The 19,628-nt window shown below is 40.4% G+C and overlaps 1 protein-coding gene across 7 annotated transcripts in view; it reads left to right on the forward strand.

Annotated features, from left to right (window-relative positions):
• Positions 1 to 2,763: 2,763 nt before the first annotated feature.
• RAD18 (RAD18 E3 ubiquitin protein ligase) overlaps positions 2,764 to 19,628 on the forward strand; it is a 110,784-nt gene continuing 93,919 nt past the window's right edge. For 6 of the 7 annotated variants that reach the window (XR_009492264.1, XM_005222442.5, XM_005222444.5 and 3 more), the window contains exons 1-4: positions 2,764 to 2,902; positions 6,130 to 6,211; positions 13,614 to 13,675; positions 14,885 to 14,955. Coding sequence is in view for 6 of the 7 variants with exons in the window: in XM_005222442.5 (XP_005222499.1) it covers positions 2,852 to 2,902; positions 6,130 to 6,211; positions 13,614 to 13,675; positions 14,885 to 14,955 (266 nt within the window). In the remaining variant the exon portion in view is untranslated. The remainder of the gene's footprint in view (positions 2,903 to 6,129; positions 6,212 to 13,613; positions 13,676 to 14,884; positions 14,956 to 19,628) is intronic. The other variant, NM_001035295.3, reaches the window with a different exon arrangement.

Here is a 19,628-nt window from a genome sequence, read left to right on the forward strand (position 1 = left end):
ACTTTGCTACCTTAAACTGTGTAACCAACTAGTCCCTGCTGCTGCTGCTGCTAAGTCGCTTCAGTTGTGTCCGACTCTGTGTGACCCCATAGACGGCAGCCCACCAGGCTCCCTCGTCCCTGGGATTCTCCAGGCAAGAACACTGGAGTGGGTTGCCATTTCCTTCTCCAATGCGTGAAAGTGAAAAGTTAAAGTGAAGTCGCTCAGTTGTGTCTGACTCTTCGAGACCCCATGGACTGCAGCCTACCACGCTCCTCTGTCCATGGGATTTTCCAGACAAGAGTACTGGAGTGGGGTGCCATTGCCTTCTCCACCAACTAGTCCCATAAAGGAACAATTACTGGTGCACTCAGACTTGGGATCTGCTCTTGGTCTCATTTTCTTTATCTTCCCAAGCCTACCCTCTCTCCCTGCATCTAGAACTAGGCAGTGCATCCAAAGAAGCCTGGATCCAATGTATCCAGTGCATCCTCGAGTTCATTTACATTCCCTTTTCTGATTGGCTGACACAAACCCACTGCACCCCCTAACCTGCCACTCTCCACCTTCCTTTTGGAGCCCCACTAGGTCCAGCATCCTGGGTTTCTTAGATCTCTGCCCTGAGGCCTTGTCTGCTCAGTTATTCCTCCATAAAGTGTCAATGGGTGATCCCTTCTGCTTTAGTACTAAAAGATCTAGATTCAAGGCTGGACTTTGCCGCTGATGAGCTGTGTGATCTTGAATGAGTCCTTTTGTCTCTCTGAGGCTCAGTTCCTATATCTATAAAAGGGGAATAATTCTCATGATGAGGGCCTTATGAGAATATTCTGTACTGGTTAATATAGACTCTTAAGCTAGACTGGCCAAGTTAAGTCCTTCCTCTTCCACTTCCAAGTGCTGCTGCTAAGTTGCTTCAGTCGTGTCCGACTCTGTGCGACTCCACAGACGGCAGCCCATCAGGCTCCTCCATCCCTGGATTCTCCAGGCAAGAACACTGGAGTGGGTTGCCATTTCTTTATCCAGTGCATGAAAGTGAAAAGTGAAAGCGAAGTCGCTCAGTTGTGTCCGACTCTTAGCGACACCATGGACTGCAGCCCACCAGGCTCCTTTGTCCATGGGGTTTGCCAGGCAAGAGTACTGGAGTGGGGTGCCATTGCCTTCTCCACCACTTACTAGCAGAATTCCCTAAGTCAGTTAATCTGTATATTTCCCTTTCCTCATTTGATTGGAGTGAGTCTGAAATAAGTCAATATGTGTAAAAACATCTAGGACAGTGCTTTGTATACAAGGGCCCCATAAGTGTCAGCTATTATTATAAAGGATATTAAAGTCCTCTGTCCAAATGCTGTTAATATCATTACTGCCCAGTGAGTCTTTGGGCATAGACTGGGAAAAATCAAGTACATCTCTGGCTCAATTAAGTACAAACTCTGGTCAGAGTTTCTTATGAAGAGGGTCCAGAGTAGTGAAGCCTTAACCTGTCTGAGCCTCAGTGTCTTTGTCTTTAAAATGCCAATGGCAGCCTCACTTCTGCCTACTTCAGAGGGAAGCTGTGACTGGCCAATGGTAAACACTTCAAAAAATGATTGCAGGAATGGATGCATGGACCACATGTGGTCAGGCAGTGGAAAGCCACAGGGGTCTTCCTGAGCAATATAATATAACTATGCTGACTTGCTGCCCATGAGACCTCATGTGAGAGGCACACATCAGGCAGCCTATCTATGAGTGCTGAGTTGAGCAGACAGTCTGGGTGATGTGCTGGTCGGTGCTTCATGTTTGGATAACAAGCACTCATACTCACTTGGTGAGAGTATAAATGTATTGGTTCAGCCTTTTTGGAAAGTCATACGGTGCTCGCTATTGTGGTGTCAAAAGAGCACACAAATTGACTCAGTAGTTCCATTTACAGGAAATTATCCACAGATATTCTGGTTCAGGTATGCTAAGATTTATATAGATAATGTGTTCATTCCAACTGTTTGTAAAAATGAAAAACTGGCAACAACCTAAATGGTTGTCAGATGGGCATAGGTAAATAAATTGTCTACATCTGCATTACGGACTACATAGCTAGTAAAAGGAATGAGGTATATCTACATGTATTAACATGGAGAAGTCTCAGGATGTCTGTAAGTAAACAGAAAAATTCAAGTTGACAGAGGTGTGCATTTAATAATATTTGTGGGAAAAATCCTGTATCTCCGTTTCTGCACAGGAAATATTTGGAAGGCTATGCTCCAAAGTTAAGATGTTAAATTAGGTTAACCATCCTACGAGAGAAAAGAACTCCTATTTTAAGTCCAGAGGCTCTTTTGTAGCCTGGTCAAAGACATTGTGTAACTCAAAGAAACTCTATTCACTTTTTCTGAGCCGAAGCTTTCTCCTGCGTAAACTAATACTGATAATACTTACCTCGCAATGTTGTGATGGAGTGAGATGGAGAAATGGATGTGAAAACCCCGGCTCTGAGCAGGAACAGATCTTTACGGCAATCAGAGAGGGCGACCGAGAGGAGGAGGCATGAGCCTAGACTTGGAAAGGTTTGGCAAGGCCTGGATGAGGTTTGATTCTAGGCTGTCTTTTTCTAAAATTCAACAGACATTCATTTAGTAAGGTGCACTACAAAACCCGCCTGCGGGCTTTTTAACCACACAGGTGCGCACACAGCCGTTGTGGGAGCCTGGCGCTTGAGCAATAAGATCTTTGGCTGCTCTCCGCCCACGTACTGCAACTCCCAGCATGCTCTGCAAACGCGTCAGGCGCGTCGCGGACTGATGACGTAGCTCGGTAGCGCGGGGAATTTCGAGTGGCTGAGGAGAGCGGGAGACCAGCGGGTAGCGGACCCCCGTCAGTTTCTTTAGAGGAGACCATGGACTCCCTGGCCGAGCCCCGGTGGCCTCCGGCCCTGGCAGTCATGAAGGTGAGTGCCTTGGGGAGGTCGGGGCCGTCTGGGCGACCGCGAGAGGCCAGCCCCACCTTGAGGAGGAGAAAAAACCGGGCGCCAGCGGCCAGCTGGGCCGGGATACTCGGCTCTGCCCCGCTGCTTGCCCTCGCGTGACGCTGGGCCTGTTTCCTCCTCTGGCAAGTGCCGGGAACAGGCCTCGGTCACTGATGGTGAGCCGAGATTGGCCGTCGTATTGAACGAGATACTCTGCGGTTCAGTCACAACAACAACAATGATCCTGAGAGAAACGTTACTCCAAACTGTGGAAATGACAGTGACACCTAATCTTTTCTCAGGGCTCACGGCGTGTCAAGTATTATGTAAACTCTCCCAGTACTTTAGTGGAGAATCTCCCACAGTGACACCCGACAGAGTTTGGGTGGATCTTGCTTCAAAAAACATTTATTTAATCACCTAGCAAAGCAGGTGGCCTCCTTTACATTTCCTTTCATTTCTTTTAATTACGCTCAAGAAGCCTAGTGCTAATTTACGTTCAGTCCTCCCTAACTGTGTTCTAACTCTTAACTCTTATACATCTCTTTCTCTCTCAAACACATCTGGATTCTCGCTTAGACTCGCTTAGACCAGCCTTTCATTTTATTGAAGTCTTTTACTATTAAATAACATTGATTTTTGCTCCATGGACAATAGTGGTGAGGCCTGGATTCCTACAGTGTTTGATCGAGAGCGAATACACTGTGCTGTACTAGCTAAGAATCAGTTGCCTGGTTTTTCTCCTTATTCTGTGATTATTTCAGTGTGTGACTGAGCAGGATCACGTTCTCCTTCTGTTGCTCCGTTTTAACTAGGAATTATGGTATCTGCCCCACTCACTCATAAGATGAGTTTGAGGATAAAGTGAAAGGACTTGAAAGAGGTGAATATCTGCTGTCATCAGTGTCATCTGAAGTGCCTGGTGACTTGAGATCACCCCATAGTGAAAAGCTGACATCGTGGAAGGATTTTGGAAAGCTGTGGTTCTGCGTTTGTGGTGGCCTTGGCACCAGTGTACAGTGGAGAAAAGCATATATTGAGTTCCAGTGGTTGTGTGTTTAACTAGTCTCTGCCTCCTATTTAACTGTGTGACCTTGATTCAGTTACTTAACTTCGCTGAGCCTGAATTTCTTCAACTATAAACTGGAGACAGAAATAGTTCATATAATTGGTTAAATGAGTTGATGTATGTGGGTGGGGATCCTGTTTGGTTTATTCCCGGTGCCTAACACAATGCCTGGCACGTCGTGGACGCTCAAAAATTATTTGCTTATTGATTGAAGGTTTTTTTGTTGTTTAGTCGCTAATTCGTATGTGACTCTTTTGTGACCCCATGAGCTATAGCCAGTCAGGCTCCTCTGTCCATGGGATTTCCCAGGCAAGAATACTGGAGTGGGTTGTTATTCCAGGGACAAAGAATTAGCTGTTTCCTGAAGTAGCTCTATTTGGAGTTCTTTCTTATAATGAATAGAAATCAAACCCCAAATCCATAATTCCTAACTGAGGATCCATGGAAAAACTTTGGTGTTTGGAATTATTGATATATTGTTTTCTGTATGTATTTTTTTAAAAGAAGAGAATTCATAATTTTCATTTATTTTTCAAAGGGATCCGTGATCCAGAAAACTTAAGAACCATTGCTCGAATGATTCAGTCTTCTCACCTAGTCTGTACTTCCAGCTTCTACTTTCTCTAAGTTGAGGAAATCTTAGGGCATCCACTGAACTGGACGTTTGTACAGGAATGTTATAGCTCATCGGATGTGGTGTCACCTTCCACGGATCTTGCTCAGCACATCTGGCAGAACCACTCCTCTAGGAGAGGATGGCAATAGTGAAGGAAGCAAATAGACCAGGTGCCAGGTCTTTGGCTTCTGGTTCTGCCTCTGCTCTTAACTGATTTTCAGCACAGTCCTCCAGCTTTTTGCATCTAGATTACCACCCAAAATAATTGTAGATTTGGGCATTTGAATGTTTATTTCTCTGAGTTTATTGTTCCAGGAATTTGTTTTTGACAGATTATAGATGTTTGTTTGTAGATAGTAGAACAAATTAAAATTTAGGGTAGGATAAAGGAGAAAATGAAAGTTATGTAGCATCCTACTATCCAGAGAGAACCACTGTTTAATGTTTTCTCTTATCGTCCTTCAGTTCTTCTCACGTCTGCTTATACACACACATACTCACAATGTGTATATGTATTTAAAATTTGGAATCACCATGGAGTCAACTTCTTGGATTTGACTCCATTTGTGATCTCTATAGGCTTCATCTGTAAAATTGGCATACGGATGCTATAGACCTCCTAAGACTATTAAACTACATAGTTCTGTTGTTATGTATTATTATTGTATATTTGTTCTCAAATTAATCTTTTTGTCTGTACTTTTAAATTTGGGCTTTCCAGGTGGTAAAGAATCCACCTGCCAAGCAGGAGAAGTGGGTTCGATCCTTGAGTCTGGAAGATCCCTTGGAGAAGGAAATGGCAACCCACTCCAGTATTCTTGTCTGGGAAATCCCATGGACAGAGGAGTCTAGCGGGCTACAGTTCATGGGGTCACAAAGAATTGGACATGAATTAGCAACTAACAACAACTTTTAAATTTAGGTCAGACACTCACATGTTTCAAAAAGTATGTGAAACAACGACTTGCCTGGTGGTGGGGCAGGTAAGACTCCACCGTGTGGTACCACGCAGAAGGCACTGGGCTGACAGGCAGCAGGGAAACTGGAAGTTTAGTCCTGATTGACTCATGTGCACCGTGCAGTAGCCTGCTCTGGATGCACGTGGACGCATTTGTGAAGCAAGGGTTTTAATTGGATACTTTCTGATGTTTGTCTGTGGTATTCCCTGATTTTGGGACCTTTCACCCAGCAGTGACTGTAGGCCGGGGAGTGGGGTCTGAAGAGGAGAAGGCTTGGGATAGAAGCTGGAAACACATGGCAAGTGGAATAAGAATAGAGTAGGCCTCTTTTTTGTAAAGGGCTGGCAATATGGAGTGGGAATCTGAATAAGTCATATGGAGGAGGTTTTTCTCTACCTTGCAGTTTACATGGACTTAACTTTTAAATTTATATATATGACACAGAAGTGTTATTAACTTGTTTTTTTAGGGGATGGAGAAAGAATTCTGTGGCAGATGTTCCAAATGGCAGATGTTCCAATCTTGGTGGCTTTCTGATAGGTATATATGTATTTTTGTATTTCAGAAAGTAGATGATTTGCTGCGGTGTGGAATTTGCTTTGAATATTTCAACATTGCAATGATGATTCCTCAGTGTTCACATAACTGTAAGTATGTATTGTTTTTCTGAGTTAAAAAAATGTGATTTTTACATAAAGTAGTGATAATTTGACACCAAAGATAAGTACACATATTTATTATTTAAGTACACTTTTAACCTCTCTGTCTTGAAGTTTTTGGAAGGTCTTTCCACTATCTCCGTCTTGGATACTTTTATGCCTTTTATAACATTTATGGGAATGAAGATTTTGATCACTATATATGGTTATTTGTCCAGCACTTTTTAGATTTTAAATTTCATAATTTTTGTTTTTGACAGAGTAAGAGATAGGTGGTTCAACCAACTAGTCCTTGGTGTATAATTTTAAAGTTTAAAAACCCTGGTGGATGAGTTTTCCCACTGAAGAGTATTACAGACAGTTTTATCACTTAACTTGCTTTGTGATGGTGGAAAGACTCAGGTATTGAAATGTGTCTGTACTTCTCTTTGTGAGTCTAGTATGTATGCATCTTTTATACTGTAGTTTGATGTATTTAGTACACAGGGGTGCACCTGTCCTGTTGAGTATCTGGGTGTGCAGTTTATGGCTTATCTAGGCAATGGCACCCTACTCCAGTACTCTTGCCTGGAAAATCTCATGAACGGAGGAGCCTGGTAGGCTGCAGTCCATAGAGTCGCTAGAATCCAACATGACTGAGCGACTGCACTTTCACTTTTCACTTTCATGCATTGGAGAAGGAAATGGCAACCCACTCCAGTGTTCTTGCCTGGAGAATCCCAGGGACGGGGAAGCCTGGTGGGCTCCCGTCTATGGGGTCACACAGAGTCGGACACAACTGAAGCGACTTAGCAGCAGCAGCAGCAGGCTTATGATCTTTCTTATTCTCTATCTTTGAGTTGGTTTGTGTTGGAAAGTTAAAAAAATTTAGGCTTAAAAATGGCTTTAATGGGTAGTAGCAGCAGCAGCAGCAGCAGTAGCTTTGGTGGAAAAGTTTCCATAAAGAAGACGTATGGTAGCAACATGAGCATGAGAGATAAGCTAAGCTTGACTAGCTCTTCACTTAAACTAGGTGGGTGAGTTTGCAAATGCCCGTCATTTCTTCAAATGTGAAACTCCAGAGAGTAGTTTCTGCCTTAGGAGATGGTTGGGAGAGTCAGATGTAGCGAGTCCAAGGTTTGGCACATTATAGGGCCTTAATAAGTCTTAGTTTCCTTCTAGGGTGGATTCATATTAGGAACCAACATAAGTTTTGGGGATTGTTTCTAAATCTGTATTAAAATCTTCTTGATTCAGATATAATTTACATGTAATGAAAGGCATCTATTTCAAGTGTGCAGTAAAGTGTACAAGTGAGTTTCAACAAATGTTTATACCATATAACAATTACGGTTAAGCTTGAACATTTCTGTCACTAGATAGAGTTCTTTCCATGTCAGTCAATATGGCCCCAGGGAATTTACATGTGGGTCTGTTTCTGGGTTCTCCTCTGTTCTGTTGTTCTTTATGTCTATATCCTTGTGCCAGAATTACACTGTCTTAATTATTGTAGCCTTTTTAGTAAGTCTTCAAGTCAGGTATTGTTGCTACTCCAACTTTGTTTTTCTTTATCAACATTGTTTTGGTTCTTTTAGGATCTTTGCATTTTGTATGCATTTTCATATAAATTTTAGAATCAGATTGTCAGTTTCTTTCCAAAAAAAGCCTGCTGGGATGTTTACTGTGAAGTAAAGTTGCTCAGTTGTGTCCGACCTTTTGTGACCCTGTGGACTGTAGCCTACCAGGCTCCTCTGTCCATGGGACTTTCCAAGCAAGAGTACTGGAGTGGGTTGCCATTTCCTGATTGCACTAAATCTAGAGATCCATTTGAGGATAATTAGTATGCAATTTATGGGGTCATAGAGTCGGACATGACTGAGCGACTGAACTGAACTGAACATCTTAATGGTGTTGTCTTCAGTATATCATCTTTTGCTTCTTCTTATATCTGTGGTACTGCACAGCCTCTGGAACTGCAGCAAACTGCTCAGCTGTCTTTTGTTCCTGGTGGCCCCCAGGCATCCATCAGCACTCTGAGTCAGGCAAAGTAGAAGCAGTCCCTCAGGCAGTCTCTGGAGAAGCTGAGATACTGGTCGCATCTTTCTCTCTTCTCTTTGATTCCAAAGGAGAAGCCACTGAGCTGTATGAGCCTCCATCTGTACTGTGGGTCCTCTGGAGCAGCGGCCCTGCTCTTTTCTCTTCTCCTTAGTCTCTTTCATATTCTACCTTCTGGAGTAAGTCTGTTCAGTGCTATGGGTTGGGTGAGATAGAAACAAGTCTCTTAGGCAGCCTGCTGTAAAGTGGGAATGTTGGATGCATGTTCTTCCCTAAAGAGAAGCTGAGAGCTGGGAATTCTTCCTTTTTACTCCCAGGGGAGGAGTAATGGTGAATGATTGAGTCCTCATCCAAACCTTTGTTCTCAGTGACTCTGACCTGGTTCTTTTTCTTATCAGTGCTTTGATTCAGGCATGGTGGAAACCAGTTCCTGGGGCAGCCCCATGAGAAGTCTGAACATTTCATCTGTGATTCAGTCTTCTCTCTCTCTCCTTCCCCTGGGAAAAGCTGGGAGTTGTGAGTCTCCCTCTGATTATATGGTGCTGAGCCAAGGATAGGAACTCTGGCAAGTGAGGGCCACATATTTCCTACCAGCTTTGATGTGGCTGATTTTGTGCTTGTCTTGGGGTATGTGAGCATCTGAACTGGTATCCATATTTCTCACAAAGGGAGTTGGTTTCTGTCTTGTTGATTTGTGTTACCATGGGGAAAACAGTGGCTGGCTTCCTGTTCTGCCGTCTTTCTGACATCATCCACTCGCTTTGGCTAATCTACTCTCACACTAAGGTATGATGCTCTGGGGTATCTACTCAACGCTCAAGTGTTTAATGAGGTTTCTGCAAACCAGCTGCTAGAAATTTTATGAACTCTTGGCCCTTTGTTACCACTCCAGTTATGGTTCTTTCCCTGGAAGTTGATCTTTATCTGGCCTCATGGATCCCTGTATATGTGCAGATTTAAGTTCAGACATAGAATTGAGTAGATATGTAGGCATGTTTCTGGAGGTCTTTACATATATGTAGCTTCTTTCTTTTTGGTACTCTGCTGTGTGAATTATAGCTGCGTGGATTGCCCTGAACTCTGATCTTTGTTTTCTCAGCTAGCAAGACTGATGGGCCTTTGGCTTTCCTTCCTGTGCTATGGTCAAGAAATTGCCTATGGGCAGGTATCTTGGGCTGTGGTAGAACTTCTCTCGTTTCTATAGTTGTCCAAAGTCTGAAAGTAGAGAGTTTTTTTCATATTTCCCCCCAGTATTTTAGTTGTTTGGTAGAAGGAGAGTGACTTTGTATATTGGTTACTTTCTCTTGGACAGACATGGAAGTCTACTCTGTAGATTTTAATTATGTCATTTTAGGGAAGAAAGATGACTTTTTAAATGAATTGCGTGAGCCCTACTTAGCTGAAAAACTGGTCTTTACTTCCATTCTCTTTTTTTCTTGTTTCTTTGTCACATACAGTTATCACTGATGTCATTCTTTATCTAAGAAGTCGGTGGAGAGTATTTCCAATAATGATAATTTATTTTATGAGTGGTTATTTTTCATACTCTACCTGTCATGATTCAGTAAGCTTTTCTATTAATCACCCATTGTCACAGGTTCCCTCAAGACTAAAAGTTGCTCTGGGTCTATAATTGTGTTAATGACACAAAAGCCCCCAGAGCTTAGTAGAAGCCAAACTTAGCTGTCATGTTCTGCTGTCATCCTGGATTAACTGGAATTAGTGACTCAGAATCCTAGCCACTTTGCTGGTGCTTAAACATGTCAGGATTTGTCTTTTTAAATTCTTTTATGCTGTTTTCCTATGTGTAGCCTTTTCAGTATGGGTAACAAACACTACATTTGCATATCTGCTGCTATTAAGGTTTGAGTGAGGTGCAGTGGCAGAATGTGGGGCAATTAAATTGATCCAAATTCATGTTGTTAAAGAATACTTTTGCGGGGAGAGGGCCTGGGTTTACTCCAATCCATAAAACACCATTAAATGAGAAATGTTCTCACTAATAGATTGATCTGCTCAAGTGCCAGTTTGCTTTGCACTTGCTCAGTTTTTCTGACTTGATAGTGGGAGATGCTCAAATGTTTACTGCTAGATGAAATCATTGGGTTTAGGTACTATTAAATTACCACTATTTTAGAGATGAACCAGCAGTCATTTTTCTTTTCCTTTTGTGAATTTTGACTCACTAAATTAATTGAGGCTTATATTGGAATAAAAAGCAATTTAATTTTACTAAAAAAAAATGAAATGTGATGTGTTCCATTTATTGACGTTTGCTCAATTAAGAGGTAATGTAATATTCTTTCAGACAAATAATCAGTGTTATTCTTCTTTTTCATTCTTATGAGGCAGCATTGTGAAATAAGACGGGGAAGAAGAGAGATAGTTACATATACGGAAAGGACATGCAATTATGCAGAACCACACTTATAGACGGAGAAGGCAATGGCACCCCACTCCAGTACTCTTGCCTGGAAAATCCCATGGATGGAGGAACCTAGTAGGCTGCAGTCCATGGGGTTGCTGAGGGTTGGACATGACTGAGCGACTTCACTTTCACTTTTCACTTTCATGCATTGGAGAAGGAAATGGTAACCCACTCCAGTGTTCTTGCCTGGAGAATCCCAGGGATGGCGGAGCCTGGTGGGCTGCCGTCTATGGGGTCGCACAGAGTCGGACACGACTGAAGTGACTTAGCAGTAGCAGCACACTTACAGAAATGCTGGAGTGCTGGTCGTTAGTTGAAAGAATGTTATTCTCTTATCAGCTCACTGGTCAACTTAACACTGGAATTGGAGGCAGAGGCCAGCCAGCTTTCCTCAGCTTTGAAAGGATCTCCTATTCCTTTCAAACTTGGAACTGGATTTTCTCTTTTTTTTTTGACTTTATTTATTTTTTTAGATCTGTTCCTGTTACTTTATTTATTTATTTTTTAACTTTACAATATTGTATTGGTTTTGCCATATATCAACATGAATCTGCCACAGGTATACACGTGTTCCACATCCTGAACCCTCCTCCCTCCCCGTACCATCCCCCTGGGTCGTCCCAGTGCACCAGCCCCAAGCATCCAGCATCGTGCATCGAACCTGGACTGGCAACTCCATGGATTTTCTCTTTTTTAATTGGACACTTCAAAATTATTTTTGAGATGGTTTATTTTCTCATAAAATCCTTAAGATCACATGCCAAAGGGTTTGGTTTAAGTTTTAGAAACTTGATTTTTATTGTCAGGATGCTACGCTCTTCTGATACATAAAAGCCAGCAGACGGCTGTATCCTGCTGGAGATGAGAAATACCTCCTTCCCTGGGCTTGCTTGTTTCTGTGAAGCTACCCTTTATTTCATTGTTTTACTCTTCCCTCCCCCACCCTATACACATGACTCACAGTTGAGCTTTGTGGGTGGAAAAACAAACTACACAGGTGATTTAAATAAAGCCACCTAGGAATACATGGTTCGAAGGCCTTCAGCTGCTCTACTTTGAAATATGGTTGCTCACTGGAGAATAAATTATGCTGGTCTGCAGTTCACCAGCACATATTTGATAGTAGACTTGGAAGTTGAAAGTAAGCCAAGGGCTTCATCTACTTTGGACTAGTGTCTGGTCTCCATATTTCAGAAGAAAACACATATCAGATTATGCAGAAGAGGAAGATGTGGCCTCATTTTACATACCCTAGTACGTGTGGAGGTACTGATTAGATACTTATTGGTACTATATAGGTATATAAAATAAGTATGTGTTATAAGCAGGTTATAATATTTTAAATAATTAGTTAGAAGTATGTTAAAAGCATGGACTCCGGTACTTGCCTTTGCCACCTATTAACTCCATGATCTTGGGCAAGTTGGCTAAGCTCTATGCTGTGTTTTCCTTCTCATAAAATGGGATTCAGAGCTGCTGTAATGATTGAAAGTGTTAATACATTTACCATGCTTATAACTGAGCACGCAGTAAGTGCACAATGTTATGTTAATGAAATTGCTAATATTTGTCTCTTTTCTTTTGACTTACCATAAAGTTTCTTATGGTTCAACCTAGTAACAAAAACATATTAATTTTTAAAAAATAATTGTTATTCAATCAGAATCACGTATTATGGATGTGATTTATTGGTCACAATTCATTGATTCAGTATGACTGGGGATAGAGCCTATTAGACCACTTCACTAAGGGGTCTGTGTGTGTGTGTGTGTGTGTGTTAGTCACTCAGTCATGTCTGACTTTTTGCAACTCCATGGACTGTAGCCCTCCAGGCTCCTCTGTCCATGGGATTTTCGAGGCAAGAATACTGGAGTGGGTTGCCATTCCATTCTCCAGGGGATCTTCCTGACCCAGGGATTAAACTTGGGTGTCCCGCATTGCAGGCAGATTCTTTACTGCCTGAGCCACTATGGATCCCCTTCACTAAAGTGAATTTGTGCTATTAGCACATTAGCTACTAGTACAGTACCATTCAATTTGCCAGGTTTTGGGAGATAATTTTACACTGCCTTGGGTGTGAAGAATTGAGTTCATGCCAGTTTCTACTTAAATTGTTAAAACTTAGTACATTGTCCTTAATACACTGAATTGTATGTAATTGCCTCGCTGCTTTCCTTGAGGTCAAAAACCTTTCCTTATAACAGTGCTTGCTACAAAAGTGTTTGTTAAATGCAGGATGAAGGACCTTATTTACAGAGTTAGAATGTAGAAATCCCTAATTTGATAATCTGGTATATATTATTTCTTAACGTATGTATAGATCTTGTTTCAAAATTTATATTTTAGAATGCTAGGCAGTGGAGATATCTGACCTGTTTATACAAAACTATCCTAGTTCTTACCTTATGTTTCCTTCATTTTACAAATGGAAGATACAGAGAGAGATACATGTTGCTTATAGAGTTGTGATGTGCTAGGGACTCAGGATTACTATTATTTGATAGGTATTGCTTTCCCAAGAATGCTACTAAGTCATATTTGCAACTGTGTGTAGTTAGAGTCCATGTACTAGAATTTTAAGATTATAATGATAGACCTTAGATGGTGGAAATATTCTAGGGCTTAAATCAACTTGTTAGAAGTTGAAAGTGAAAGTGAAGTCGCTCAGTAGTGTCTGACTCTTTGCAGTCCCGTGGACTGTAGCCCACCAGACTCCTCCATCCGTGGAATTTTCTAGGGAAGGTTACTGGAGTGGGTTGCCATTCCCTTCTCCAGGTGATCTTCCTGACCCAGGGATCAAACCCGGGCCTCCCGCATTGCAAGTAGATGCTTTACCGTCTGAGCCACCATGTAAATACGTTAGAAGTTAGGTTCCAATATTATTATACAGCTTAACTAATTGATTATGTTGCATTTGTGTTTTTGCAGACTGTTCTCTTTGTATAAGAAAATTTCTGTCCTATAAAACACAATGTCCAACTTGTTGTGTGGTGAGTTTTTTCCTTTTCTTTTTTTCCTTTAAAGCTAACTGATTGGTGCAGATATTGCTGCTTTATGTATACACATAAGCCATGGGAAGATGCATGATTATTGAATTAAGCTATATCAAAAACATTTTCAGAAAAGACTTCTAAAATACATGTATGGAGAACTGGGCTTTGTTCAACTGTTTATTAAGATTTCTGATAACCTAAATGTTTTTTAGGAAGAAAAAGCTAATTTTAAGATCAGGATATAGCACACTTTAAATTTATGAACTATGTTTTTTATGGCTCCTCATTTTTTAAAAATTTCTCAACTTGGGTAGAAAATCTGATGGAAGGATCATTTATTTGCAAAGGATTGATATTGTAGTATTTGTGCAGCAGGCAGAGATTTAGTTTAACTGGCCCCTTACCTCTTGCCCAAATCAGACCTTCAGGGAAAACACCAGAAAATTTGTTAAAGTTTTCGAAACATTTCATGTAGTTGAAATAGGTGTAGGTGAAAAGTTGTAGGTAAAAAGGTAAAGGAAATGGAGGTAGGAGTAAAGAAAGAAAAAGAAGTAGTAGAATCTGGTGGAAAGGACATTGGGGCTAGTTAAAGGGTTTCGGTTCTAGTTTGGTAGGTCGTTGGTGTCAGGATGTCATTGAATTCACTCTGCTTTCAAGGCTAATCTCATTACAACAACTAGGGATGTTGCTGTCCTCAAGGTGGTATCATCACCGAGATTAACTGTATGCAAAATATTCATGCTATTCATTATTCATGCTAAATAACTACGGGTTTATTGTTTTCCTCTTGCATTCCTGAACACCATTCTTGTTTTTAAAGTCTCTGAGCACCTCAGTCTCCTCCTGCATTACTGCTTAAAAGAGCATCTCTGTTCTTTGAAGGAGAAATTTTGAGGGAAACAGTGCTGCCATTTTGAAGAAGGATTCTTGCTCATATTAGGTTTTATTTTAGGCAGTACAGAGTGCATATGTTTTTATCAGATGCTTCGGAGAGTTTTGAATCAGACTTCCAGTCAGCAGATAGTGATTCACTGTTTTAAAATTCCATATTAGTATGAGATAAATGAACTTTATTTTGAGGCTTTCCTGGAAGACTTAGTGGGATGAGGAGTCTCAGGAGGATGGGGCACACATTTTCAAAAATGAGATTATGACAAGTTAATTATTGTTGCTGACCTTTTTCCATCTGTTGTTTTTCTTTTCTAGACAGTCACAGAGCCTGATCTGAAAAATAACCGTGTTTTAGATGAACTGGTAAAAAACTTGAATTTTGCACGGTATGATTTAATTTTGTGACTAATCCCTAACTGCTTTTGCCTTTGATATGTGTTCCTCCCTTTGCCCTTTGAACTTTTGAGGATTAGGGAATGCAGTGTTGCATATTTAGGGGTAAAAGAAAGGATGCGACCATAGTCGTTAATCACATGTGAACAATCTGATCATAATAAGAGTCTCTTCCTTTACTTAACATAAAGTCTCCTGTATGAAAAACAAGTTAGAATGTAAATTTGGGCACTTACTTTTGAGTAGTTCAGAAATGCTTCAGCTTCATCTTTTGTTTTTTGTGCCCAGCATTAGAATCAGCTAGGTTCCCAAGGAGCCCTGGTTCCTTTCATTGGGGAATGGTATTTAGAAATCAGGATCTGGAGCTGGGTATGCTCATTATTACTGGGGTGCCATTGCTTCTAAACCCTCTCAGTGGACAGAGCTGGGTGGCATATGCATGGGTATGTGTACACACATAAATGTATTACAGTTTCTGTGTCTGTTATATGTTAATCCACTAATCCTTACTGTGATTTGCTCAGCATGTATAAAATGATGTGTAACGTGAAATATGTCATTGCTGGTGCTCTATGATGTGTAGCTTTACTTCTTAACTGTCAAATGCATGATGGTGTTTAGTGAGTGGTCACCCAGAGGAATTTTAAAAGGCATGGTTTATCAGATGATATGTTGACTTACTTTTAATCATTCAAGCCAAGCAAGAAATTTTAGTAGAACTGTACTGTGTTTAGTTAATGGCTAGGTGGCTACATACTTAAGTTCAATGACTTCCAAGCTTGTTGGAATATTCTTAGAGGTACATTACATTGCTCCCAGAACTGTAAAGAAATTTCTTTCGATAGAATTGCAAGTTTATTCATTGGTTTGCATCCTAAAGATGATTAGATTTACTCCTTTGAACTTGCCTAATGTGGCATTCTAGAAATTGACTAGCTGGTTATTTCCTTAAGCAAAGTCATGAGAAGATGGTATACTTTCCTAGATTAAGACACTCTGAGATTCTCTGATGCTCATAATTAAAGTGATAGCTTTTCTCCTTTTTATCTATTTATTTTGAGCTGTGCTGGGTCTTCGTTGCTGCACAGGCTTTCTCTAGTTGTGGTGAGCGGGGACTACTCTAGTTGCAGTGCGTGGACTTCTCATTGTGATGGCCTCTCTTGTTGTGGAGCACTGGCTTCTTGGGTGCACAGTCTTCAGTACTGTGAGCTTAATAGTTGCAGTTCCGGGACTCCAGGGCACAGGCTATTTAATAGTTGTGGTGCGTGGGCTTAGTTGCTCCACAGCATGTGGGATCTTCCTGGACCAAGGATTGAACTCATGTCTCCTGCATTGGCAGTCAGATTCTTTACCACTGAGCCATCCAGGAAGTCCTGCTTTTCTTATTTCAAAGTCCTTCATCAGTTAGATTTTGAAGTCAATGAGAAAAGATGGAGCTGTATATTTAGAAACGAACTGATTGGGGATTAAAAAAGAAAAGGAATTGATGGACTGTTTGCTTTTTCCTCATATGGTAAAATTGTATCTCATGGGTTCTTTTTTTCCTCAGCTGGTATTGAAAGCTTAACAACCTCCCTGCTAGGAAACAGGGAGTGTTACAAAGAACAGCCTCTGTTTGTTGAAGAGAAGTTATCGGGTTCATAGATCCTTTGGTAACTTAAAGGGAAGCCTTGGAATGATTGCAGTCTCTTCTCTCCTCCCTGAAGAAACAGGGTATTTAAGTATTCTTTATAGTGGATTTGGTGAGGTAGGAAGCATTCTCTGTAGATTTGGGATGGATTTTATCATTTGCTTCTCCATTTGCCTTCTTGGAATTGCCTCATGGTGAACATTTCTTGGACATTTGTCATATCTAAAGTGCTTAATTTGCAAAATTAGTAGGGATACAATTCAAGCTATTCAGTTTCATTACTTGTTTGAAATCTTGATTAAGATCAGTGAGGGAGGAAGTTTAATTTTATGAATAAAATGTAAGATATTTATAGTTTGTTAATTTTATTTCTTCCTCTCTTTCCCATCTTTCATTGCCATTTTATGATATTATGATTTTTAAAAATTTAATCTTCTAAACCAAATACCAAAAGAGTATTAGAAATAATTCCAAAGGTTTTTGGGAACAGGGCTGACATGCAGATCTTATATTTTCTTCTTTTACCTTTTATTTTCAAGGAACAAGTTTGTTCCCCCCAGTGATTCTGTTTTATTTAAAATAACACTCTTAAGAAATTGTTTTATTTATATACAACATTTAGAATATATTTATTAGATTTTTAAATACAGATTTAGAATGTATTTATTTGGAAATTTATTTAGAATGTTGTTGTCTAAGTGGAACTTTATTCTTGGCCTAAGTAAGAAAATGTTGTTTTTGTATTTTTGCATAGCAGCCAGTCTGCATGTGTATTATAATTTTTACAGCTTCAGCATGTAGAGCATCATTTATTGCTTTGGTTTGTCTACTGTTGAGGTATGAATTTTTCTCCAGGTGCTTATTTCAAGTTTAAAAATTTAAACAAAGAGGATGTACAATATAATTTCACCTTTCCTTATAGTATAGTTTAAAGCAGACTGAGTTTGGATTCAGGCAGAACTAGGTTTCCATCTTGACCCTACTTGATTTTTTTTTAAATTTTATTTTATTTTTAACTGGAGGATAATTACAATATTGTGATGGTTGCTGCCATACATCAGCACAGACTTCAGACCCTACTAGTTTTGATATGAGTGTGATCAAGATATTAATCCTTTTTAGCTTTTTTTCCACATCTGAAAGATGGGAATAATATTCTGGACACTTTGAGAAATTGCTGTAAGGATTAGAAATGAAGAGATATATTAAAAGATACCCAGCATAGTACTGTATCTGAAACACAGGAACCTAAGAAACTGTTCCTATCATTACTGTCCTATATGTTTTATGTATTTATATTGTGTTGCTCTGATAGATGTATGTGCACACCCTGTGGAGCTGATGAGAACTCGTGCTTGGTGGGCCTCTGCCTGTTTAACCAAATGGTCCCAGGTTGCATGTCCTGGATTATAACAAGTATTTACAGGGACTTGGACTAGTTATCAAAGTCCATGGATTTGATTGCATGGGTTTTATGACTGCCCATGTTTACCCAGAGACCTGTTTTCACTTTTGATTCTTAGCCACATTTTGGAAAGGTGAAGTTTTTGTATAGTTAACTAACAGGCAAGATTTTCCTGTATTTTATTGAGTCACAATTATTTTGAAAGTCCACAGTTCATCCACTTTGAATGTTAGTGATGAATGCTGTGAGGTGTTGTAATGCCAACTCAATTTAATATATAGGAATAATGGAAATTGAAGGAAAGATTAGCAATTCAACTTTAAATATCAGTTTTGGAATTAATATTTTCACACAGCTCATTTTTAAGTTATGTAAATTGCCATAAACAGTCTCATGGTTTTATAAATACCAATTATACGTTCATGGCTTCCAGATTTATGGCTGGAAGCCATGAATGGCTTCTCAGCTAGATCTCTTTCCAAGATATCAGCCTCGTGTATCCAACTGCTTATCTCACTTACCTCTGCTTGGACCTCTTAAAACCAAAACTAAACTCTGGTTCCCTCTGCTGCCCCCACAAACCCCACTCCCAATCTGCTGCTCCACAGTCTTCCTTTTCTTAGTAAATGGCAGCTCCCTCCTTTAATTTGCTTAGGCCATAAAGTCATTCTTGACCCCTCTCTTTCACACTCACTCTGTTGTTTCATCAGTAAATCCCATTGGCTCTATCTTTGCTGTCGCTGCAGAATCTGACAACTTTCCCTCACTGTGCCAACATTATCCTCTCCCAGCCAGCGTCAGCCTCAGTACGGTGATAACTTCTTAGTGGCCTTCTTAACTCTTCTTTTGTCCTCTTTCAGTTCTTTTAGGGACAGAAACCTAAGTGATCCTTGAAAATAAAAAGTAGGTCATACTGCATGTTGTTCAGAGGTAGTTTCCTGTCTCATTGAAGTAAAAACTGTTTGTCTCTGTGGGAGTCCTCCCGGCCCTACAGGGCAGGCTCCCTGACTTATTTACCTGCTTGTCTCCGCTTGGGTCATTCTGCTCCAGTCACAGTGACCTCTCCCTCTTCTCAAACATGGTGATCACACTCTGATCCTAGAGACTTTGTGCTTAAAAAGTGAAACAGTGTTTCCCTAGATGTTCACATCCTTGAATTCTCCACTTTCTCTGGACTCTGTTTTTCATAGGCATCTTCTCAGTGAGATCTTCTGTGACCATCCTGTAAAGAGTATCATCCCCTCCTCATTGTCAGCTTCCTTTTTTTTCTCCCCCTATAGTACTTTTTACCTATGTTGAGAGTGTCTATTCTCTGTTCCTTTACTATAGTGTAAGATTCATAAGGATATAGAAACTGTTTTGTTCTCTCTGATTTCCACTGCTGAAATTAGCAGGAACATGGAAAAGTTAATGAATTTTGACTTGAGCATGAAGCATAACATTATTATTGCCATGGTGCCACTCTCTGCCACGTTCTTTTTTTGGCATGTGTTGAAATAAGAGAGCAAATTGGAAGAGTAAGATGAATCTGGATTGTGAATAAAAACAAAAAGGAGTTCTCTCTAGGATAGACACTTTGCTGAAATGTGTACCCTTGTAGTAGCTTGGAAGTGATTTATAAGTGACCGTTT

Source organism: Bos taurus, chromosome 22, assembly GCF_002263795.3.
Source record: "Bos taurus isolate L1 Dominette 01449 registration number 42190680 breed Hereford chromosome 22, ARS-UCD2.0, whole genome shotgun sequence".
NCBI lineage: Eukaryota > Metazoa > Chordata > Mammalia > Artiodactyla > Bovidae > Bos > Bos taurus.